Below are 26809 nucleotides of genomic sequence, written 5' to 3'. Positions count from 1 at the left end.
ATGCGAAATGGGTCACCCCCGGTGAATGCTAACCTCACTCCACCGGGTGACGTCAAGTAGGTCGTCGGCAGATTCGTTCATCCCGTCGATGGTTGATAGCACTGGAGGTGAGTTGCATGACTGCGGCGGCTGAATACAGCCGAACAACTCCGAGATGTACATGGTGCAGTGCCAGAAATGCTGCCTCTGGTACCATTTCTCATGTGTGAATGTCAGCACTACGACGGTACGTACCCTTAACTTCGTTTGTGGAAAGTGTATTCCGGGTGAAGATCTTTTACTTCCGAAATCACCAAGCGTAATTAATGGTATTTTGAGTTCTTTGAGTACTTGTAGAGGCAGAATAGAGCGCGAGCTTCAGCTTATGGAGGAAGAGAAGAAGCTACTGGAGAATCTAAGCCGCGAGAGGCTTGACATGGAACGCGCACTTCGCGAACGGAAATTCCAAGAGAAGTTGGAGCGTGAAAAACAGTTTATCGCTCGGAGGCACGCATTGCTGAGCCGGCAGGATGACGAAAAGTTTGCGCTGTATGCGAAGCAGCCATAGGTCAACGAAGCGCACGGAAGATTGGGTAAGGCAGACCGTGTCGGGTTTTTGCGGTGGTAAGGATACCGCTGAACAAACAAATGCCTCGACGTCTGCGAATTCCGGTCATCCAGAGGATCCAAGTCTGACAAAAACGCAGGGAGTAGACCCTTCCTCGATGCCAGTGAAAACCGCAATCGAGATACTTCCAACCTGTGGTGAAACCAGGGCGAACACGGGATCAAAGGTGAAGTCGATCCCACACACCTTGCGAAGCATCGCAATCGAAGATTCGGAAGATTAGCCTCCTGTGGATCTACAGCCCTATGAAGACATCTTAAAGCTGGAAGAGATGCCGCCAACCGGCGCGATCCCGAAAATAAATCGTTTTGGTGGGCACTGCTACAAACGCTGGAGTGCTGAAACCGGAGAGCTGCGGAAGCAGCATACTCTACTACACGCTTAGCCTGCTCAACGCAGCGCATGTGTAAAAACTACACAAAATGAGGCAACCAATGCAGAACTCTCTGGCTGAGTGAAAATTCTGTGTAAGTGGCACTCATGCTGTGTGTAGCCGATGTGTTGGCCTTCGGCTGTGCGGGGATCGATAGAAATGGAACTGTCAATCACTCCCGCGCGGCAGTAAACAGTTGGCCGTTGGTGAGATGGGGAGTTTTCTGTGATTTTTTCAGGCGAAAAGCTGGAAGATGGTCGCAAATGTGGAAGTTTTTTCCCCATTTGCTTCCGCTTCGGCTATTCGAATGAAAAAATCTCTGAAAACTTAAAAATTTGAATGTTTTTTTTAATGTTTTCAGAAGCAAAACAAAAATGGAAGTGAATTCCGCATTCCAAGCGTTCCTCCTCTGTGCGCATTTCACTCATTCGGTTTGTTTACCACCGTTTGCTCAAAACTGTGTACAGCCCCCTTTGCACAGAATCTGTGCTGCATGAAGAGAGGCCGATTTTGTGTACTCGGCACTCATTTCTGAGCGTGACAAGTTTAGCGTGTACAGCAATAGAGCGCTGCATATGACGAGCCTAACCTCACTTATTTGACAGCTGCTGGTCCTGTTGTTTACGTTTCGGACTTAGTCGTTTTTTCCATCATTTTTTCATCTTCGCATTTCTATCACCAGCATGCTGATGGTGACGATTTTCCACGGTAGGAAGATAGAATAATACGATCCGTGGGTATCTGCAGTGGATTTGACCTCTCCTCGCAGCAAACTTTCACGAAATTAAGAATGATTCGAAAAAAGTACTAAGTCCAAACTGTAAACAACAGGACCAGTACCTGTCAAAATTGATGCGTGACGTCACAGTGCAGTGGAGTATAACAATCCGAAGCGGAACTAAGGGCCGTCCACGAGTTGATGGTAAAACATACACACTTAATTTATTTCGCCGAGGCCGGCAAAAATAATTGCCGAGAACCCAACAGCTGAGATTTCGGCAAAAATATCGGTAAAAGTTCAAAGTGCCGATTAAACTGCAAAAGTTAAATTAACCCAGCTGTCAAAATTTGACGAAAATATCGGTAATCCGTTGCTGAAATTCTCAGCACATCACTACCGAAATTCGGCAAATGATTATGTTTTTGATTGCAAGAAGAATAAGAAGAAAATAAACACACATTTTAATAATCAAAATAAATTTATTTAAATCAAATGTATTATTGCGTAACACACATCTCACATTTCACCATTTGTGAGCTTCTATTTGAAGCAAATAGTGACCATTTTCGCAGCACCTTCATTGCGAGGGGTAGAAGTTGCATGGAATATTTCTAAATGTGTAGTAAAAAAATCGTAAACTGAGCTAACTCGTATGCTGCCCTTCTACGCCTACTGCGCGGGACTTATATGCGTAAAACGGCAGTGTTAATGAATATAATACAATAAATTATGTTAATACACTCCCTCTTTCCAAGAACGGTTTAAGATATTTCAAGCACATGTTAATTTATGCAGCTCTGATTTGTCGGTTTTGACAGATGCATTTTGCCAAAATTCAGTAAAATATTTGTTTGCTAATCGTTGTGGCAAAATAGATTACCGAGTCTCAGTTATTTATGTAAACTACCGATTTTCGTCAATTTGTATCTGTCAATATCGTTCATCTGTCAAAATTGAACGAGATTTCAGTAAAAATATGTTTTACGGGCTTAATTCGGCATTTAACTTTACCGAAATAAAATTCTACGATTAAGTGTGTAGAACGTGAGATGGAGCTGATTCACCGAATCGGCAGTTTAGAAAAACAGCACGCTGATGAGCTGAGACGAGTTCGTAAATCGGAAAAAGATTTGCGCACTCGGATCCAACACCGAGATTTAGAGAAAACCACACTAAAAGCTAAGATTGAGACCCTGGAAACGCAGCTCGTCGAGGAGAAAGAACGTACTCGCAATTCGGAAGCAGATATGTGGGTCCAACTCATTCGAAGCGAGCGAGAATGCAAAGCGCTTCGGCTTCAACTAGCCGAACTGGAGAATGAAACCCAGTGCTTACGCGAGATGGAACATCAATAGGGTCCTAAAGCCCTGCCCTGATTTTAGTGCCAAACGCTTATGTTTAGGCCAAAAACACATGTTTAATCAATTTTTTAATGTTTTTCGCTTGTTTAAGTATAAAAACATTTTATAATGTTTTTTTTTTAGATTTTGTCACACCTTTTGGCTTAAATTCAAAGTTTGGGTGAAATTTGTTTTCCGTGTCCCTTCCGAAATGTCAGATAGGAACAACCCCGGTGTTAAAACTAAAACCCCTGTGGTGTTTTTGTCGACTAAGCGAACGTCAAACATGATCTCAAGTGTCAAGGTTCATTTATGGATCCAATTTTTAAGTTAAAGTTTTAATATGATATAGCCGTTATTTGAGCGGGAAAAATTGCTAAAGTAGTTGCAGTAAAATGGTCTTTCGTGTTATTAAATGAGAACATAATTTCATTAAACATTTTAGGACCCTATTGCATTGGTCTAGAGCGGCATCAGGCGAATCCAATCCTACTTCAAGAGCTGGTTGACAAGCTACCCGCGATGGTGAAGTTTAGTTGGGGTTCTAGCAAGAACAAGTTCCGGTAGTAGATCTGAACGTGTTCAGTGACTATATGTCAAAGTTATTTTCAGCAGCGAGTGGCGTTACTCAGTTAGCTAGCGTGTTGCAAAAACCGCCAAAGGAGGAACGGAAGAAAAGCGGACCAAATGGTGGGAAGCAGAAGGAGGATGCCAACAAAAGAAACAGTATTTCTTGCGCCGTTTACATCGTCGACAATCACCAGATCAAGAGCTGCACATCGTTCAAAGGTCTAGATTTGGATGGGAGATGGAAAGCAGGGAAGTCGCATAGACTATGTGCTCGTTGCCTCACATCACACGCACGTTGGCCTTGCAAGGGGGAGGTTTGTGGAATCAACAACTGCCCTAAGCGACATCACCGTCTACTCCATTTCGATCCACCAGCGGCGGCTAAGACGACCAATGCAGTTGTAACAGTTCATCGTCAACTCTTTTTCGTATTCTCCCAGTCACTTTGGATGGATGCAAAGGGCAGGTCGATACCTGCGCCTTACTAGATGATGGATCGTCGGTGACTCTCATGGAACAGTCAATTGCAGATGCTCTTGGAACGAGAGGAGAGACGGAGACGTTGCGTGTCGAATGGACTGGAGGCATTAACAAGACAGTTGCTGGGACAGAAGTCGTCATGATGGAGATCTCAGAAGCAGGTGGCTAATATGTGTCGACAGAGCAGATAACGGACACTTAACGAGCGGATCCAAATGTCGGAAGTAACCCATTTAAATTTAAACCACTGTGATGCAGCCCAGCAGCTGTTTTAGCAGTCAGTCTCGGAAAGGAAGACCGACGAGCTGTTACCGGATCCATACCGCATACCAGCCAACAACGGGAACTGGGTGGCGGATAGGTCTCAACAGCTAGCAGCTATAGGGACGACAGGACGATACCCAATCCAAGAAGTAGTCTTTATCTCAAATGACGGTTTTACGATAGCAAAAATCAACGGCGTGTTCTATTGCAGTTGTCACGCGCCCCCAAGGTGTTCGATTGGGAGACCTTCCCTCATGGTCGACAGGATGATAACCGAACTAACTAATCGGCAGCCAGTAGTGATCCAAGATACTTTAAGGCACGGGCAGTGGAGTGCGGTAGCCACTGCACCAGCCAAAGAGGCCAACTATTATTGGAATCCTTGACCACATTAAATGTATAGCTGGCAAATGTGGGTACAGTGAGTACCTTCCGCAGAAATGGTGCAGAATCGATTATCGACGTGTAGTTGTGTAGTCCTAACCTTTTAGGTACCATGCACTGGCGCGTTGATGACGGTCATCAATCGTTTCGCTATAGTATTATACCAGGCGAGCTGAAGGCAGCGTGATGTAAGTCGACCCAAGCCCGAGGTTGGAAAACAGCGAACGGAACACTCTGGACTAGACGAAGAATGCAACGCGCACGCACAGAAGCACAAAGAGAAGAACGCGCTGCAGCATTCAGAGAGGCAAAGTTAGCTCTCAAAAAGGGAATCAAGAGTCGGAAACGGACATGCTTTGGTAGTCTATGCCAAAGTGCCAATTCGAGTCCGTGGGGTGACGCCTATAGAGTGGTAATGGCTAAGACCCAAGGTGCCATAGCGCCCCAAGAGAAGTCACTCGAGTTGCTGCGATCTATAATCGATGTACTCTTCCCACAAGCCCACGGCCCCCAGCGCAGTATGCGGCAGATGATGGAGAATAAGTAGCTAGAGTGACGAACGAAGAGCTGGCAGAAGTCGTGAGATCATTCGACGGACAAGTTATTGGAAAGGTTGATCCTCAACAGGCTAGCACCGTATACGGAAGGGGCGGACTGCCTGTCCATCAACCAGTTTGGATTCAGGAAAGGTAAATCTACTCTGGACGCTATCAAGTCGGTCGTTCAGACAGCTGAGATGGTCATTCACCGCCTCAAGGTACCGGTAGTTATGTAAGCTTCTAGAAAGCTACTTTCATGGTTGGAGGGACGGAAAAGCGTTCGAATCACGGTGGAAGTGCCTCAAAGTTTAATCCTGGGCCCGACGTTAAGGAATGCGATGTACGAAAACGTATAGGGGCTGTCCCTTCCGTCGGGTGTTAAGATTGCTGGCTTCGCCGGCGACATCACCCTAGTTGTCCATGGTGAATCGATGGAGAAAGTAAAGTTTACAACAACGCACTTCATCTCCATAGTTGAGGAATGGATGAAGTCTAGGAAACTAGGACTGGCCCGTCACAAGACTGAGGTGGTGGTGGTTAATAATTGCAAGTCCAAGTAACGGGCGCTTATTTCGGTAGGTGAATGCACCATAGAGTTCAAGCGATCCCTTAGGTATCTTTGGGTAATGTCCAAGATAATGACCGATGAGAAGTCCGCAATGCGTGTAAAGAGGCAACGCTCAGAGGTTGGCCGCAGAAATGGGATAACTCCAGTAAAGGTAGGTGGACCCATTGGCTAATACCAAATGTGTCAGATTGGTATGGAGGAAACCATGGGGATGTGAACTTCCACCTGACGCAGTTTCTGTCAGGACATGGTTTCTATAGACAGTAACTGCATAGGTTCGGGCACTCAGAATCTCCTGCGTGCCCCAATTGTGCTGGTGTGGAGGAAACAGCGGAGCATGTCCGATTGCCCCCGTTTCATCGTTGTGAGAAACCGCATGCTCGCTACATGCGGAGGGGACACGTCTCCAAACAATATAATAGAGAGAATGTTCGCGGATGCCGAGTGCTGGAATGCAGTAACCACGGATGTCACTCACAATATTCTAGAATTGCAGCGCTTATGGCACGCCGACCAAGAGTTGGCTGCAGGGGATTAGCCCTAACGAGGTTGGTCCCCTGTAACATTGTTTCAAGAAGCAGTTTGCCTAGGAAAACAATGCAACAACGTTCCAGAATGAGAGCCCTTAAAATTTTAAAATAAAAAAAAATCTACTAAACTACATTTTGTCCAAAGATAACAGAAAACATCACAGTGTTTTTGTAGGAGGGCAATCCACCACCGCGAAGACTACATGACAAGCTTACGCAAATGCACACAAACAGCAGCGCGACAAATGGGCTCTCTGATGCACGCATTCTTTCAGGCAAACGGCGGATAGGCTTTGTGTGCGGATGAGTGAAGGATTGTGGTTGACATATTTTCTCCCCAAAGGCATCAGGATTCGATGGTGAAGTAGGTTCAGGGGGAGGGAGAATAAAGGGATGCTGCTCTACTGATATCTGGTTTCAATGTGGGTCCTAGAGGGTGATTATGGCAAGCGCTGAAATGGTTGGCTGTTTGCAAAAGGATTTGCTTGCACTAGGAAAGCGATGATGACTAATCTGTCGTCCTTTAATGAAAGGCTAGGCTATAGGTTATTCTTGGAAACGGTTTGAAAACGGAGATTGCAATGAGTTCATTATAAAAGAATATACAACGCTTCTAAATAAATTCTATGTTTCGATTTTGAGGATACTGTAGTGGAAAATATTATTTAAAGATTCATTCGCAAGCATTTTTGTAGTTGGCTTATTATAAGCAATTTTTATTCAGCTTTTTTTTTTTTGTCAAAATGCTTGCATCCTATCTACAATTGAATCAATAGTTTTCAAGCAACTTTTTCAATAATTATTTTAAATTAAGGTACACATTTATTTTTTATAGTTGCCATAGAAAAAAATCATCGTAGTGCTTTTAAAAAACAACAAAAAATAGCGTTATCGAGACTATTTGTTCCATAGATAAAAATAAACGTAATTATTATGCATCAGTAAAGAAGTTCAATATCAGTAACTGTTTTATATATTGCATGACAACGCTAATTCGTTGCAAGCAAGTGAGCGATAACTTCCCATGATTGGATTTCAAGTATGAAGCATTAGACAGACTAATCTGTGCATGCATCGCATACGATAGGGAAAATCGACATCATGCATATCACCACCTTGCCCAAGCTGCATTCAATAATTCATTCGATGTTCTATTTGGGCCTATAGGCACTTACTACCGGAGAATGGACCTCCAATAAAACCCTAGCTTCCCTAGCAGCGAAGCCATGACGACAACAGTGATTGACCTATCTCAACTCCATTCTGTTTTATGTTCCCCTTGGGGAGAGTCATCCCCTGGTATCGAAGGTAACCTTTTCGGGATGGTGCACTCGAAAAATAGCACCGTGTGATCGCTGATAGACAGGTAGCTTCATGCGACAAGTGAACCAGTGTCAATTAACTAATATAGTGGCCATAACTTCGTCCCCATCGAGTCAATAGACAACATGCCAATAATCAAGATTTATCATCCCTACGTGTCACTGTCCGCCTCAGAACGGAACGGAACCCAAAAGTTTCACCGATCCAAACTTCCCGGAATGATGATGTAGTTGGTGCTATAAAATAGTCGGTTCTTATCCATGATGGACAAGGAAAAACACCTCATTCTCAGAATTGGCTCCACAAAACGGTTCGTTACGGTGCACAACATTTGTTGGAGCTACATAATTCTCCTTCTATATTCGACTCTTACATGTGATACTCACAAAACCGTCGGTATGCGTATTAACTTTGCGTCGAAATACACTGGAACCTCAATTTATGAACTAAATCGGGAGTTCATAAGTTGAATCAGTTTGGACAACGGGGTTTTGCCTTTTAAAGTCTACCTGTAAGAAATTTATTTTTATTTTTTCAAGAAATTATGCCAAGTATATTATAGAATTAAACTCAAATGCAAATTTATGTGTTCACCCCGCTAAAACACATACAAAAGTGGCTTCTCCATATCTCTGTGGTTACACTTCAGATTGAGGCTCTCTATCAAACGGAGGATCTCCGGTTCTTAATCAGGCAAAAATATGTGTTATATTCCAATACTTCCTTAGAGGTTAGGCATATACGTAAATTGAGATCTAATCATACTTTCAAAGTACAAGCACATCTCGTAATTCTGACCACTAGAAGCTAGTTGTATTTTTCAAAATTATTTCTTTATCATTTTTCTTATCGTGACAATATGACCACTTAAAGGTTTCAAATAAAGAGCTTTTGGAAGGAGGAATCTTCTATTTTTGCAAGTATGAAGAAAAATTATCCAAACTTTCTTGCAACCTACTACAGATGACATGCAGGCTTCGTTCTTTGGCGCATAGGCCAGTGTCATCCGCAAACAAATTTTGTTGACAGTCCTGAGGTAACTCAGGTAAGTCAGATGTGAAAATATTGTATAATATTGGACCCAAAATACTGCCTTGATGAGCACTAGCAATGATAGGAAGTCTTTCAGACTTGGAGTTCTGATAATTAACCTGAAGTGTACGATTTTTCAGATAACTTATTATTCTAGCAATGTATGTTTGTTCACTTCCCCATGGTTTTTTAAACTAATCCGACACATTTGGTATTAGCCGATGGGTCCATCTACCTTTATTGTAGATGGACCCCTACCTTGAATATCTCATTCCTGCTGGCAGCCTCTGAACGTTGCCTTTTTACACGCAAAGCGGGCTCCTCTGGTACCTCTTTGGTTGAAGCATTGATCATCTTCCTTGATGATTAGCCCGACGGGCGTCATCCCGGCTATGATGCACACGGCCTCTTTAGATACCGTTCGGTATGCGCTTGCTACTCTTAAGCACATGATTCTGTACGTGCTTTCCAGCCGCTTTAGGTTTCTGCTCATTCTAAGCGCTTTTGATCAGGTTGGTTCTCCATACCTTAGCGTTTGCTGGCAAGTACAGCAGAGCTTTTAGACATCATCCTCAAAAGTGCCGCTATAGCAGTAGATGCCCTTATACAGGCATATTCAACGTAGCTAGCGGAGCTGAGCTTGTCATCAAACATTATCCCAAGATGCCCAAGGGATCGTTTGCACTCTATGGTGCAGGTGCAATCACCTACTGAGATAAGCGCCCGTTGCTCGGACTTGCGGTTGTTGACCCTTACCACCTCAGTCTTGTGACAGACCAGTCCTAGTTTCCTAGACTTCATCCATTCCTCAACTATGGTCAACTCTACGCTGCTGTCAACTCTACTTCATGTATCGATTCACCACAGACCACTAGGGTGATATCGTCAGCGAAACCAACAATCTAAAAACACCCGTCTGAAGGGGCAGCCTCAGAACGTCATCGTACATCGCATTTCATTACAGCGGGCCCAGGATTGAACCTTGAGGTACTCCTGCGAATACAATACAATAGAATCCTACCATTGAAATAGCATTCTAGAAGCTAACACAACTGCACCGGTACCTTGAGGCGGTAAAGTGCGTGGGCTATCGCTTCCCAGCCTGCGCTGTTGAACGCATTCTTCACATCCAGAGTGACAACCGCGCAGTAATGGATGCCGTTCCTTTTATGCTCTATTGCCACCTCAGCTGTCTGAATGACCGACTGGATAGCGTCCAGAGTAGATTTACCTTTCCAGAATCCAAACTGGTCGTTGGACAGGTCGTCCACACTCTACGTATACGGTACTAGCCTGTTGAGGATCAACCACTTCAATAACTTGCCCGTCGTTTCTAGTAGACACGCCGACGGTTCACCTGCTTGTTTTTTCCGCCTTTGGTAGTAGTACCAATTTTTGTCGCTTCCATACACCCGGGAAAATTCCTTAATCTATGCAGCGTTGCAGCGTGGTTCTGAACATGTCCGGATCCGCATTCACTGCCGCTTTTAAGGCAACGTTCGGGATACCATCGGGTCCCGGTGAGTTGTTTGACACGAATGATTTCACGACCTCTGCCAGCTCTTCGTTTGTCACCATCGCCACTTCTTCTCCTTCATCTGCCGCATACGGCCCATGGCCCGGCTTGTGGGATGATGCGGGAAGAGTACATCGATTATCGATCGCAGCAACTCGGACGACTTCTCTTGGGGCGCTATGGCACCTTTGGTCTTAGCCACTACCACTCTGTAGGCGTCACCCCACGGACATAAATTGGCACTCTGGCATAGACTATCAAAGCATGCCCGTTTTCAATACTTGATTTCCTTTTTAAGAGCCAACTTTGCTGCTCTGAATACTACACCGCGTTCTTCTTTGTGAGCTTCTGTGCGTGCGCGTTGCATTCTTCGGCAGATTGCTCTTTGCTATTGATTCGGACCAATAGTACACCGGCGACCTGTTCTCTCTAGGAGAAGCCTTTCTCACAAGCTCGTGATATCACAGCAACTATCTTTTCACCGTTTAGGTCCAGAGTGTTCCATTCGCTGTTTTCCAACCTCGGGCTTGGGTCGAATTACATCGCGCTGAATTCCGCACGCCTGGTATTATTCTATAGTTAAAAAGTTAGGACTACAAAACGTCACGTCGATAATCGATTCTGCACCATTTCTGCGGAAGGTACTCACTGAACCCACATTTGCCAACTCTACATTTAATGCGACCAGGGATTCCAACATTAAATGGCCTCTTTGACTGGTGCAGCGGCTACCCAACTCCACTGCCCATGTCTAAAGCCACCAGCTATCACTACTGGCTGCCGGTTAGCTAGTTCGACTCTCATCCTGTAGACCATGTGGGAAAATCCCTCAATCCTCAACCTTGGGGGCGCGTAACAACTGCAATAGAACACGCCGTTGATTGTTTCCATCGCAAAACCGTCATTTGAGATAGAGACTACTTCTTGGATTGGGTATCGTCCTGTCGTCCCTATAGCTGCTAGCTGTCGAGACCTAACCGCCACCCAGTTACCGTTGTTGGGTGGTATGCGGTATGGGTCCGGTAGTAACACTACGTAGGTCTTCGTTTCCGAGACCAACTGCCAGTGGTTTAAATTTAACTGTGTTACTTCCGTTTTGGCTGCTCTGATGCTTTGCTTGTGCCCGGAAATTTGGGTCCGCCCGTTAAGTGTCCGTTGTCTGCTCAGTCGACACATGTTAGGCACTAAACGATTTGCTTACAATCGTTTGTCCTATGGCCTTTGGGGCCGCATTTTCTGCACAGCTTTCTTTTGTCGGGATCATTGCAATTCCACGACTTATGGCCCTTCCCGAAACACTTGAAGCAAACTTCAGGAGGCGGTTGTATGCTCAGCCGGCAAACCAATCAGCCTACCTTGACTATGCCCAAGCTCTTCGCTTTGTTGGCCTCTGCAACCAGCAGCCTGATTGCCGTAACCTGGGTGTCCTGCGGGCCCTCCTTTTTTTAGGTGGATGGCCTTACTGGCTACATCGATGTCACACTGCTCTTTGAGGGCTGCCGAGACCTCCGCTGCATCGGAGAGTCGCTTCAGTAGTAAGGGAACTTACATCAACCTCATCGCCAAGTACTTTTTGTGCCAGTTGCTTATAGACTGCACCCTTTTCCTTGACGTCCTTCTTTAAGACTAGGATCATTTCACTAATCCTAGTCCGCCTTATGCTCCGCACATCTGCGCCCAATGGCGATAACTACTGCGTGCTTCACATCGCCTTCACAACCTCGGCGTATTGCGCTGCCTCCGTTTTGATAACGAAGGCTTCGCCTAAATTCCTACGTTTCGCTGTTTTCGGTTTAAGGTGAAACTCCTTTGAATCCACTAATAACTTTATAAAAGTAGTGGTATACAAAAAATATTCTCCTATTTGTTGGTAATAGTGAAATTATAATTGATAAGATATTGTTGCCAGTAATCACTACTTCAATTTGAGTCTTTTCCCCTTCGAATAAATAAAATTGCTTGATGTCGTACGTAACCATCAACGTATCTGACAGCCCTGCAAACGAGCAGCTGGCGTAAAATTAGAAAAATAGAAAAGCGAAATACTGTGATCAAGTGATTGTTTTTAGCACGGTTTGCTGAAATTTCCAGTTGTTTTGATCAGAAATCAACCAGTAATTGTTCTTTAATTACCAAGTAGTGAAAGTAAACTGTGTTGGAGGTTCTACGTTTAGCGAAAGTGGTAAAATTCGGCGAAAAGTGTTCTTCGTTCGCAGGCGGATAAATGTAAACAATTGTAGCAAAGTTAAACGTCCGTGTTGAAAATTAGCACGGTTCACAAAATTTCCACCAGCTACTAGTGTTAAAACTACGGAAATCGTAAGGTAATAGTGTTCTAATGTCTTGTTAGCAATTTGGGAGTGAACTTAGTGTAGGTAAGTGGAATATTTTGAGAAATAATGTGGACTTCCAGAAATGTGTTTGTATATGTGAGGAGCCATTTCACTGCCATGACAGGGATTCCTTCCTATATGTCCTTAACGCTCTCCTTTGGCTCCGTTTTCGGTTTCCTCTGTTTTTTTCTTATTTCCAACTCGGGTTGCTATTGCCTTGCGCCCGTGGTTCCTGTGGATGCACTGTCTAGTTCGGGTTATCCCGTGGCTCCTTTTTCTTGACTTTCTTGGCCTTAGGCTTGGTGTTGGCCTCTCTTTTGTTGCCATGTCCTATTGATCGCGGAGCCTGGCTCGTGCCAGCTTTCCCACACTGGAGGGTGGCTGCGTAGGTCACTTTTCCCTTAGCAACCATACGTTTTTTCGCCACGTATTCATCCTCGGAAAGTTCCCTCTTTCGCATCGCGTATCGAATAATATCATCAGATATATTCGCGTTGTCTGTGAAGGAAAACACTTCGGTCTGACACGAATTAGTGTCCCTTTTGCTTTCTACCTTGCCAAGGCACAACTTGGCTTTCTCGTAGCCCTGCTTTGCAGCTAGGACCGATTGTCGCAATTTCAGTAGACTTGTTTTCAAGTCTTTGCTGATATTCCTTTGCTCTTAACAATCTCGATGATGGTATCAAGTTGCTCAGCAGCTACCTGCATTTTCAGGAGGTTCTCCCTATTGCGATCCATGGCCTCGATTTGTCCCGGGCCATCGATCACCTCACATGTTGCACTGGAGCGGCCAGTGCCTGCTGTCGTCACAGTGTCTAGGCTTTTGCCCACACTGTTTTCACTTAAGTTGATGTCGGTCGCCTCTATTCTTGGCGGGAACCTTAGCCGATTACTGATGGGTTCAGAAGCCTCTCCTTCACAATCCGTTAGTTGTTTGTTTTGATAGATCATCTCTTATAGGAGCCGCTATCTATCTCCGCTGGAATAGTCGCTGGCGTTAGTTCTAATGTGCTCAAAGCATCGTAATTCCATACCTTGCAGTTGCATTCGGATTTTTTGTGGGATTTATGAAGATTCATCAGAGCCCACTGTGATCTCCACCGCATCCTGGGTGTTGAGACGCCTGGTTGCCTTAAGGGAAATGGTCAGGGATTGGTCTTTCAACAATAAAGAAAACGGGATATTTCACTACTAACTTATTTATTCACTAACTTGACCCTTTGCCAGGTCGATCGAAACTGTATGCCGCAGCGTTCCAGAGGGCCCATTTTTATAGCCCAAAACGGTTGTTTGGAACCTTCTAGAATGCTGCTGCCATGGTGACGACTTCGATTCCTAAATGGTTGGCTGCTTTTGTACATCGGGTGAATGACTATCTAATGTATATAATGTCAAATTTGAATTTCTTCCCAGTTGCTATGAATCGTTGATGTTGATGTAAATCGTTGCTGAACTTATAGTACTTACTCTCTCCAACATGCTGGATTTTGGTTTAATAGATCGGATTCAGTTCAGGAATTCGATTGCACGACTCGATGGTTTTCCAATATGGTAGACGTCCTTAACCATTTAAATTATTGTACCGATGTTCTTTAACCTCCAAGGACTGCAAAGTAAATAACCCTAGGGATCTACAAGCGTAAGCAGTTGTGTATTAACGGTTTTTAATAATGGAATAGAATCTCAACCCTTCATTTAACTAAACGAAAAATTGCATTGATTTGTACGAATGTTTTTGGTCCTCCAAGGACTCCATCGAATATAGGCTTAGGGATTCACAAGCGCAACCAGGGGTCTATTGATAGTTTTTAGTTATGATGCAAACCCTTAGGCATTCACATAAGTAGACGGAACATTTTTTTAATGTATTCCGATTCTACCATGACTCTCTAAAGATCAGTTTCATTGGTACGGTTGTTTTTGATCGTCCAAATAATTAATGGAATATTAGCCTCAGGAACATGTGAATCCAGTACTCTATTGATAGTGTTTAGTTAAGGTACAGTCCCTAAACCATTCATTTTGGTTAACAAAACGAAGTAATGAATTGATTTGTACCGATCTTCAAGGATTCCAAGGAATATTGATCTTAGTTAAACACAATCTTCATCCAGGTTCATAGCATGATTATACTGGACATGTAATGCTTATTTAACAATTTATTTTACTGGTAGATCTTGTTGATTTTATGGTCTATCTATCCGGAAACTTTTTTCTTTGGGCAAGTACCTAATTAATTTAAAATAATTCTATATGTTGCAAATTATGTTCGTAGATTTCAAATCCTATACTTTGCGAAGTTCTTGGATGGCCCGGAATGTCTACATCTGTTTGTTCCAATGAACTTTATTTAGATTGAATGAAGCTTACTAACTTGCATGGCTAAGAGCACGGATATTTCAGAGATAATATGCATTAATATTTCATTGATTAAACATGTTTAAATTGAACTTAAGACAAGTCACATTATTTCTGAGTAACTTATCATTCCAATACACAATTTCTCATTGTATTCCCTTAATTCAATTTGAGAACTTCGTAAAAAAGTTATGTAAAAATAAGTATTCGTAAAACGGGGCTTATTGTACACTGTTCAGGGTGACCATTCTTGTTGCTTTTTTATATACAAATGAATGGTAACCTCCCACTCTGGATACGACAAAACTTTTCAGATAAACATCCATCATTAAACACACTGTTTGTAGAGAGCCTTCGTCAATCCGGCCGGGGTGATGCTTCCCGGAATGGATTCTGCTGCGGGCAACGACACTATGATGATGGTACTTTTTGCTGCTGCCGGCCGGGATCATCTGCCTATTATCTGCATTTCATTTTCTGACTTTTTGTTCCCGGACAAGCACATTTTGGGAAGAAATGAAAAATTAACCAACCTCCTACGCACCTACCGGCGAAAAGGTTGAAAGGAGGAATAAACTTTTTCTGGCAGGGATCAGAAGGAAAACTTGAAACGTCGGTATGCCTATTTTTGTATAAAACCATAATGGAATGGTGATCACTGAGAATTCCAACTTCCATTCGACATTTGGCATAAAAAGTTGATTGTAAAATTTGAAAACATCAATTTCTCAACATGAGATAGGATTTAGAATACCTATAACTTGTATTGAATTGAGCATGAAAAACCAAAAAAACACACATGTGTTCTCCCATATCATTATGTTTGTTTAATGAGAATCCAATTCCCAATCGATGTCTTGTGTATGCAAAAATAAGTATGGCAACCATTACGTAAAGTGTATTCCAATTTCGTAAGATTTCAAGGGATATAAAAAATTCAAAATTAAATAACAACCTACATGCTTTTCCCTCGAGCACCCACCGACCGACATCAATCGTCAATAAGAGATAACAGACTTTTCCTGTGGCCTCAAATGGCGGTGCTTTCAAGCCCCACGCTTTTTCCTCTAAAGATCGGCCTTCCAAGAGGTGGTTGCGGAGCCGGCAGCATCCGTAAGCGGTGATAAAAATAACTTTTTCTCCTCATGGCACCATCTTGCAGCAGTTTATCTTTCCGGCTGCGAACTCACTGCTTGGCAATAGATACTACGCGGGTGTGTCTGTCTACATAGCTAACCCAGCCAAGTCAGCGATGTTCGCGAAAAGTCTTGAAGGCATTCAAATCCCACCGGAAAAAGCTTAGACAGCATCAGTGGCCAAAAAAGGGTAACGCGCGGGATATGCCATATATGCGTGCCGCTTGAAAGGGTTTCGGAGCAGCTTGTACATGTAGTGCAGCATGGCAGTTCCACTATGGGAAGCTAGATGGTCAAAATTAAATATCCATGTTTCTTTAACACATTTGAAGCAGTATTTTATTTAACTTAATTTAATTAGTATGAAGCTTACCAATTCTCATTAATTGAATTCATGAAATGTTAGAGACGAAATAATTGGGTACCCTATTCAGTACACATCATGAAAAAAGTTATACCACTTAGTCTTTACTGCACGTTAGTCGTGTCATAAATATGGTGTAAAAATATTTTCAAACAATTCTAATAACATCCAGTGTCTTCACTCTAAAATTTTAACATCTATTCATACTCATCCGAACAACGGTAAATATTTTAGAATATTAGATCTCATGCTTGATTTCATAAAATAAAATCTCAAAACTCCTTCTAAGGTTAGTTTTTTTTTTTTTTGTACTTCAACTAATTGCCTATATCGCGATAACTTTCTTGATTCACCATTTTTTATCACGCCTTTATGAACTCTTTTCAGAATCTGTCCTGATCGTGAGTTTTTGCTATCTGGTTTCGGACATATTCCGATGTGCCTTGGAAGACAACCAAATGGCCATGGCCTTCTGCACGAAACGTAACACTGGGAACAATATCCATCCTCTTCGTTCTAGAACAGTGATTCCCAAAGTGGGCGAATTTTACAATCTTCTATTGCCACGATTAATGCGTTATATGTTTAGGTTAAGTATATTAAAAACATTTTTTTTTCTCTTATAAGCAGGTGAAATCAACTCACCTGTAAACAAACTGAACTGCTACGGCAAATGAAATTGTAATATGTTGTTAACAAAATGTGAATTAAATCTTAAATTTGTTTTACCAAATTAGGATGATAGTGTTGTCAAATAACACAGAACACCTAGATATAAGAAATGAATGTAATGTTTGGAATGATACTAATAAAGAAATTAAAAAAAAAAAAAAAAAAAAAAAAAAAAAAAAAAAAAAAAAAAAAAAAAAGGGCGAATTTGCCCTGTTGGGCGATTTTCAGCTCCATGGGGGCGAAAATCTGTAAAACTGAATTTGGGGGGCGAAAGTGGGAGCAATTGATAAACAAAAATAGATTGAATGTTTGTAAGCGACACTCATATTTTAATGAAAACATCTACATACGAGGACGAATTTCTTTGATACCTAACTATTTCATCTGTTCTTGACCTCTAAACGCGTTCGTTTTTAAATTATGATAGACAAATTTGACGATTGTCATTGAGATCTCAAGGGATTTTGCCAAAAATAATATTGAATGCATTTTGAAAGCAGAAACTATGTGAGAACTCTTGGTGAAGTTTGAAATTTATTTCCAAGTCCAAAGTAAAGTTTGGTGACTTTTTGTTGGGGGATCTTTAGAATAAGGCAGCTTTAGTTTCTATTATTTCTCATACATTTGGTAGACTACTCATTTTATATTTTGTTGACACGCATACTGATCAGTATTTATAGTACAAATCATTCTATAAATACAATTATGTGACTTTGGTGGACAAAAATCGGGTTCCGATGATATAATCACTGAATGCCATATACGTAAATCACCCTATTTTTTGGCCTGAGTGACATAAAATTGCATGGATCAAAGCTTCAAAAAATATAAATCGAACGTTATATTTCAGTTAATGAAGAGTTGAAAAAACTCTGGGTTTACTGATTTTTTTATATTTTGTATATAGATTGGACTGTTTCAAGAACGGCCGAAAATGTATTATCCAAAATTGAACCAAAACTTTTCCGATGATCGCACATTAGCCAGGATGATAGATTTATTTATACAAAAGTTGTCGATGCATAAGTATGATAAATATTACATGCCTTTTTTATGGATATACAAGTGGAAGACACTCTTTTTGGGATATTTTTATTGAAACATTATGATTGACAGCTACACCATTTAAATTTAACTTATTATCGGTATACTATATGATGAGATATTGATCAATACTTCAACGTAAGTTTAACGCTTAATACACATGTTCATATTTCATATCAGGGGGTGATTCCAAAAACTATTGGTCTCAAGGGGGCGAAAGTCCAAAAAGTTTGGGAAACACTGTTCTAGAACATTGGGCAATATGATGTTCAATTCGTGTCCTTACTGTTACATTTTCAAATTTTACCGCTCAAATAACGACTTTAATATATTTAAACTTTAAATTTAAAAATTTGTTAAAGTATAGAGTAAAGTGGGGTAAAAGTTCGAGTGGGCAAGAGTTTCTTTTTAAGATTTCTAGCTGAATTCAAACTAATGTTAAAAAGTGTGGTTCGAATGCTAAAATTATAAAAATCTATTGAGATTTGGAATAGTTAAGACCACTTTTTGTTTTTAGCCGTGATAATTGCAACTTTCATTGCATGGAACTATATTACATATAATAAAATATTATTCAACTTTTTATGTGAGGGCCCAGCTAGGCCAGAAGTAAGGATATTTTGATGTGTATTTGTTTTTGCATAAATGCTTCGAAACAATATTAGGCCCATAGTGGGGGCAAAAGTTCGAACCAGCGGGGCAAAAGTTCGAGCTATACACTACCCGCCATAAGTATGGAATCGCATCACCTAGTATTGCAACACCCGAGTTGAATATGGCAGCACCCCCCGAAAAGTTTAGCATCACCTAAAAACAATAATATTTATGATGTAATATCTCGGAATTCTTATTTTCTAAAACGTTGCGGTCTTCAGCAAAGTTGTTCAGCACCCTTATGGCGTTCATTTGGTGAAATTGTTAATGCGTAATTTTGCCGCTACGTGGCGCTAGTGTGCATGTAACTTGGTTAAATTCATTATACTCTAGCTCATGATCCTGACCTCCTAGGAAGTACGTGTCCTTAGCAAAGTTGTTAAGAAGCTTGAAAGCAATTAGAGAAAGCATTGTTTAGTTAGCAAATTTGCCGCTACGTGTCGCAAGCGTGCATGTTATTTGGTAATGTTCTAGCACGCTCTAGCTCATGATCCCGACTACTTAGAAAGTTCGTGTCTTCAGCAAATTTGTTATGAACCTTGAAAGCAATATGAGGCAATACTGTTTAGTTTACAATTTTGCCGCTACGTGGCGGTAGTGTGGATGCAATTTGGTCATATTATAGCAAGTTCTAGCTCATGATCCCGACCACTTAGAATGTTCGTGTCTTAAGCAAACTTGTTCAAAAGTTGGAAAGCAATTTAAGGCAGCCCTGTTTAGTTTGCAATGTTGCCGCTACGTGGCGCTAATATGCATGTTATTTGATCATATTTCAATAGACTCTAGCTCATAATTCCGACTACCTGCACAGTTCATATCTTCAGCAAAGTTGTTATTGGGTAATGTTCTAGCAGGCTCTAGCTCATGATCCCGACTACCTAGAAAGTTCGTGTCTTCTACAAAGTTGTTAGGATCCTTGAAAACAATTTGAGGCAGCACTGTTTAGTTAGTGATTTGGTCATATTATAGCAAGTTTTAGCTCATGATCCCGATCATTTAAAAAGTTCGAGTCTTCGGCAAAGTTGTTCAGAAGCTTGAAAGCAATTTGAGGGAGCACTGTTTAGTTAGCAATTTTTCCACTACGTGGTGATAGTGCGCATGTTATTTGATCATATTTCAATAGACTCTAGCTTAATGCCCCCACACTTTAGAAAATTCTAGTCTTCAGCAAAATTGTTCAGAAGCTTGGAAGCAATTTGGTGCAGCACTAATCTGTTGTCAATTTCGCGTGGCGGTGGTTCTGGGTCATTTGGCCGAATGCCGTTTGGTCGAAATTTAAAATTAATTGTGAAATACAGCTAGCATGGATTTGTAATGAATTTCCATGCTGAACTTCAAAGAACTCAACTTCAAAAGGAATCATGCATAAATTACGTCACGCTTCAAGGGGAGAGGGAGGTAAAGCCAAGCGTAACAAGCCTTACACAATTTTCGGAGGATTCATACAAAAAAACGTGACATAGGGATTGAAATTTAGCGTGACATAATTTGTGTACCATCCCTCATGATCCCGACAACTTAGACAGCTCGTGACTTCAGCAAGGTTGTTCAGAAGCTTGAAAGCAAATTGAGGCAGCCCTGTGTAGTTAGAAATTTTGCCGCTACGTTGCGTTAATATGCATATGATTTGATCATGTTCTAGAAAGCTCTAGCTCATGATCCTGGCAACCTAGAAAGCTCATGTCTCCAGCAAAGTTGTTTGAAAGCTTGAGAGCAATTTGAGACAGCACTGTTTTGTTAGCACCGTTTTGATTCATATTGTTGTTTATATCGAATGTTCAGAAGAATGTATGTTTCTACAAACTTGTAAACAGAGAAAAAAATTGAAACATGGTGGAATTTAATATAATACAATATGAAATGATGTATTTGCTTGTTTTCAAAATATGCCTTTCAAAATATGAGCTGCCAAATAACAAACAGTGTTTCCTCAAAATGTTTTTGAACAACTTGTTTTTGGATTTCGGCTTGCAGTCAGTGCCGTAGCGTGCGGTTGACCAGGTTGGCACCCGCCAAGGGCGCCAGCCTGTGGGAGGCGCCAAAATGCATCAAGCATATGCTGAATTTTGAAAGATTTATCAAATAAGGGCGCCTCTAAAGTCACAATTTTGAAAAGAAATTCCTCAACGTAATAACGGAAAAGTTAAACAGTGCCTGAATCCATTTCAAAGACTATTTTATACCGTTTTGATTCATATTACGGGCAGCTTCTTATTCCGGACACTCTACTTTGTATGGGAAACATTTCACATGAAATGTTTCAATTTTTGCCGTTCAAAAGTTCATACTTTCGAGGCTCATTTTAATCAATTTTTGTTATAGATATCTATAAAAATTTATAATATTCAACTGCCTGAGACGCTTCTTTAGTGGTTTTCCAATTTCAAATAATGATTTGACTTGTCTTTTTATGATTTTTATGAGCTGTCCGGAATTCGAATCAAAGTGCCCGGAATATGGGGCAAAAGTAAGGAAGCGTCCAGAATAAGAATCATGAAAAGTCCACACATTTCTATTTATTTAAAATTATTCATGCATCAGAAACAAAATCTTTACCCACCATTCGAAAGTTAACTGTTTTGAAGACTTGATAGCGCCGGGGAATCATACAGATTGATTTATTTTATATGCTTCCTGATGGGTTATACTTTATTGAGGCCTTAAGTGTCCGTAATATGAATCAAAGCGGTATTTTAAATGATTTCTTTACATTTATTTCAAAATTCAACATTATAATTATTTGCTAAATTTCTAAGTGTTCTTGAGAAGAAATAATGAAGTATCCAAATACACTCAAATTAAACAAAACAAAAAAAACAAACATTCTATTGAGCATGATTTCTTCGAAGACAATCTCACTATACATATCAAATTCTCACAAAAACCTGAAGAAAACTCATAGAATCTTTCACAGGGTTCTCAGAGTACGGTACATAATTGTAACAGAAAATACTGAACAAACATTTCACATGACGCAAGGTGTAAACTTTTTTACAGTTGGGCAAAATATAAAATAAAATCACAACCTGGAAAACCCATAATCCTGAACAACATTTTCAGAGATTTGACTTTGTAGTTTGTTTGTTTGTTTTATTAACGACACTTTACACCAAACAGGTGCATTCGTGTCAGAGTAAAAATCAATATTTTACAATTCAATTTCATGCATAAAAAAATCAATTCATTTACAATACTTAAGGGTCAAACACAATGCAACGGCATTACGGCAAGAACGGCAAAACGGCAACACCGACTTGAATAACATTTCAATGTTTTGATCAATGTCGACTCAATCAGTTTCAACATGGATTTGACAAGTAGGGTGTAGATCAAAATGGGCTTGCCGTTTTGCCGTTGTACCGTGCTGCCGTTCACATTGTGTTTGGGGCTTTAGCAATAAATTTGTCTTGCCGTTTTGACCGCTTGTCGAATTTAATTCTCCTTAATAAATAAAAATAATAATAATTTTCAGAGAAATTTGTATCAGTGAAGGACAATCATGAGTTGAAAAGAATGAAATTAGTTTTTCCCTTGTATGAACCAAGTATTTATTTCTAGAGAAGGTTTAGCACTAACCAATATAATTTCTGAAATGCAAAACAAATCGTAATGAATTCTGCGCTTGTTCCAAAGTGCCTTTTATCAATGATTAAAACAATTTTCTATTTTCCATGTTGCTATTTGGGAATTAACATTATAGATTTCACTAAATAAAATTGAAAAAGTTTTTTTAATTAAATCTTTCCAAAGGATTTGAAGAATTTGTTTCTATTTTTCGGTAAAATCTGGGCAAAACAAGTAACACAAAGTTTTCTGGAGGAGTTGTTAAGCAAAATTATTATGAAATATCTAGAAGCCTCTGCATTTTTCTGAGCAAATAAAAATATAGTTAGCACATTGTATCCAACAGATTAAAAATTTAACAAAATGGTCCAGCGATTTTAAGAAGAATTTCATTAATGCTAAGCTCAGCATTTTCTGCAGATGCGTCTCAAGAACAATAATGTTTGGATATTTTTTCTTCATACTTGCAAAAATGGAAGACTTCTCTTAATGCTTCCAAAACTCAACTACAGTTAACTCTTCCTTACTCGATATTGAAGGGACCATCGAGTTAGGGAGGTATCGAGTTACAGAACACAAAACCAGTGTAACTGCGATCCAAGGGACCATCGAGGTAGTCATGAAAACCAACTTTTACTATTGTTCTCTAACTCGATATTGAGATACGGAATATCGAGTAAGGGAGAGTTAACTGTAATAATATTCCCACATAAACCAAAAGCTCTTTATTTGAAACCTTCAAGTAGACGTGTTGTCACGATGAGAGGGGTTCCAATAAATTGGTCAGATGAAGTTAAGTATCTAGGGCTCATGCTAGATAAGAATCTAGCACTAACTATCAAAAATCACATTGAGGGCATCCAAGTCAAATGTAACAAATTTGTAAAATGTCTCTATCCCCTTATCAATAGAAAATCAAAACTTTGTCCTAAGAACAAGCTTTTGATATTCAAACAAATGTTCAGGCTGTTGTATGCTGTACCAATATGGACTAGCTATTGTAATACCAGGAAGAAAGCTCTGCAGAGAATTCAAAATAAAATTTTGAAAATTATTCTGAGGCTTCCTCCTTGGTATAGTACCAATGAGTTACATAAAATATCCAATGTTGAAACATTGGAACAAATATCAAATAAAATAATTAATAATTTCGGGCAAAAATCGTTACAATCTTCTATTGCCACGATTAATGCGTTATATGTTTAGGTTAATTATATTCAAAGCGTTTTTTCTCTTATAAGCAGGTGAAATCAACCCACCTGTAAAAAATCTGAACTGCTACGGCAAATGAAATGTAATATGTTGTTAACACAATGTTAATAAAATCTGAAATTTGTTTTATCAAATTAGGGTGATAGTGTTGTCTAATAACACAGAACACCTAGATATAATAAATGAATGTAATGTTTGGAATGATACTAATAAAGAAATTAAAAAAGCAGTAACATAGATTTTTTTCTGAAAAAAATAATTAAGTAGAGGTAGGTAGTCGGGGCGGTTTGGCCAATGGGGTGAAATGAGCATTGAGCACCCCTTGAAAACTGCATAAATTCTTGAAATTTTATCTGACATAACATGTAAGTTTATGAGAAAATTAAGCAATAGGCATGTTACAAGTCAGTGTTCGAAACTTTAAGAAAAATAAATAAATCAAGCGTGTGCTAGAATAAGGGCGTAAGTCGCATAATCGATTTCTCTTCATCGATCCTCTTTTCTGTGAATAAAGGTGACAAGATGCGGGTTTGTCAGCAATTTTTCAATTCAGGCTGCAATTCAATCTCGCGTCCTGAGGTGAAAAAATGCTGACAAACCCGCATCTTGTCACCTTTATTCACAGAAGAGAGGATCGAAGAAGAGAAATCGGTCATGCGACTTACGCCCTTATTCTCGCACACGCTTGAAATGATGTGCGAAAAAACTGCCCATTTTGACGCGAATGGATCTTTTAAATTTCATCATTTCAGAATGATGATGTTTGACTGTTGGAATGTTCTTTAATTTTTTTTTTTTGTTTTGCACGGAGTGTTTATGAATACTAATAAATTTCAAGTGTAGTAAAAACATAAATGAATTTTTAGATTATATGAGATTATTTTACAACCAAAAATAGGGTGCTCCCATCAGTAAAAAATCGACTCGAAAAGACAGATTTTGAAAAATCATTCACTCATCCGTGAACTTTATGAGACAAAAGAAATCATGCGGATCTAGTCTATTCATCTAAAAATTGTTGGAAATCATGCAAACATTCGAAGAATCAATAATATTATCGACACTTTTATCGACTTTTCCTTAAGGTGGCCAAACTGCCCCACTTTCCCCTACACCTTTTTACGATATTCATACACCTAAAAGTTGTAAATTCTTCTCTAGATAACAACATTATGTCCAACATAGCCATAGCGGTTAACGTGCAGCTATTTAGCAAGACCAAGCTTGAGGGTCGTGGTTTCGAATCCTATCGGTAGAAAATCTTTTTGGGGTTCTCTCGACTTCCCAGGGCATAGAGTATCTTTGTGCTTGCCGCACGATATACACAATCAAAACAGGCCAATCGACAAAGAAAGCTCTCAGTTAATTATTGTGGAAGTGCTCATAACAAAGTTGAGAAGCAGGTTCTGTCCCATTTGGGACGTAACGCTGGAAAGAAGACGATAACACAATTTACGTAATAATATTCAGGAAATCTTCAATATTTAGGATTTATACAATCATTTGTGGACGTTATAGAGACTATCGCCAATAACTGTGTCAATACAATCTACTGTAGATTCATCTTCACGCTTCCAATACTAAACTTACCTCATCGACAAACTCGAAATCGCCATCCCCGTACTTGTTCGGCTTCTTCTTGGCATCCGCTACGAACGTACCGACTAGGGCCAGTACCAGCAGCACCTTTACCGTAAGGCCTAGTTTGTTCATCTTCGCTCAGACGTCGTACAGTAGTATTGGTGACTGTCAACTTTGCCTTCTTCCGACTTCACAGAGCCTGATAAATCCAAACTGTTTTCACCTTGCACTAGTAGAACACCACAGCTAGAAGGATTTAATGAGCCCACCCACTGGCGCCACAGATTTTCACTTCACCTCCTTCCTCACAAGTTTCCACGAAATGCGTATTCCACGAAGCTTTTCACGTACACTCCAATCGCTCTGTCGCGTTTAGCACAAAGATCCTCCAGGAACCGTCCAAGTTCCGAGAATCCAGCAAATCGAGCTTTCTCGACGCCAATTATCCACAAATTCCCTCACTCAACACTCCCTTACTTGGCCCCGGCACGTCGAATTGAAATGGCCGAAAATTCCAACAGACCACACAAACGCACACCGACGCACGGATACTTCCACAAGTAGAGAAGATTGCCTCCACGGAACGACACTATAAGTACAGGGGACAGAACCACCGCGAACTGAGAAGGACACACTTCCGACACCTTGAAACGCCCGAAATCAATTGGTCCGAGGAGGATTCGGCGAACAGAAGCTAGGCTTTGGGTATTTTCCGTCGGATCCGTTTCGGATGTCGACTTGCAGCACGAAAAAAGACGACGGCCGTTGCGAGGACATGCGCTCAACGAGCAAAACATTGCCCATTCCTCTGGTCGCGAGTGGGAGGACGAAAAGCGGGTGGATATGCGACATTCCAAACGCTGCCAGTTGACGGGGTTTTATCCTTACGTTATCTGCCAAGCAACATTGATGGGGGTTATTAGTTATCCTGGAATTCATTCGAATATGCCGTTTTGTTTAGGCTTAGAGCTAGACAATTCATTAGCAATTTTTCTTTATAAATTAAAACATCACAGTAAAATGTCCGTTGATTTAAACCATCATTCTATTCAAAACTATTGATTTCAACTGTATTTATAACGATAAGTCTTGGTTTTGGCTGTACAGTATTTTCAATGCCTTCGCCGAAGTTTAGGTCGGAACTTCTTCAATGACTATTTTATTTAAAAGACGAATTTAAGTGTTTCTGTACAAACACTCAGACAACTAATAACAGTTAACTTATTCGATATAGTCAATAAAGTCAATTTTGGAAATCGTGTTTCTACCGTTCTACGGCATTCGTCTCGATTATTACGATATTGGTTGAATTACTTCTTCAGAAACAAAGCTTGCACCTCAGCTCAATGTTCAATGAGCACTTCCACAGTTATAAACTAAGAGCTTTCTTTGCCAAAGTTGCCATTATCGCATTCGTATGTCGTGTGGCTAGTACGATGATACTCTATGCCTAGGAAAGTCAAGGAAATTTATATTACAAAAAGATCCTGGACCAACCGGGAATCGAACCCAGACACCTTCAGCTTGGCTTTGCTTTGTAGCCGTGAACTTTAGCACTAGACTACGGAAGGCCCCAAAGATTGAATTATTATTTACACTCAAATCTTATTATACAGTCCAATTTTATTAATAAATTTAAGTACT

General features: G+C 40.6%; 1 protein-coding gene across 2 annotated transcripts in view; it reads right to left on the bottom strand.

Annotated features, from left to right (window-relative positions):
* Positions 1-25847, bottom strand: part of LOC5577698 (proteoglycan Cow) — a 578074-nt gene extending 552227 nt beyond the window's left edge. For both annotated transcript variants that reach the window (XM_021855938.1, XM_021855948.1), the window contains exon 1: positions 25175-25847. In XM_021855938.1, coding sequence (XP_021711630.1) covers positions 25175-25297 — 123 coding nt within the window. In that variant the 5' untranslated portion in view covers positions 25298-25847. The remainder of the gene's footprint in view (positions 1-25174) is intronic.
* Positions 25848-26809: the final 962 nt, after the last annotated feature.

This window comes from Aedes aegypti, chromosome 1, assembly GCF_002204515.2.
Source record: "Aedes aegypti strain LVP_AGWG chromosome 1, AaegL5.0 Primary Assembly, whole genome shotgun sequence".
Taxonomy (NCBI): domain Eukaryota; kingdom Metazoa; phylum Arthropoda; class Insecta; order Diptera; family Culicidae; genus Aedes; species Aedes aegypti.
This window is presented reverse-complemented; position numbering and strand designations above follow the sequence as displayed.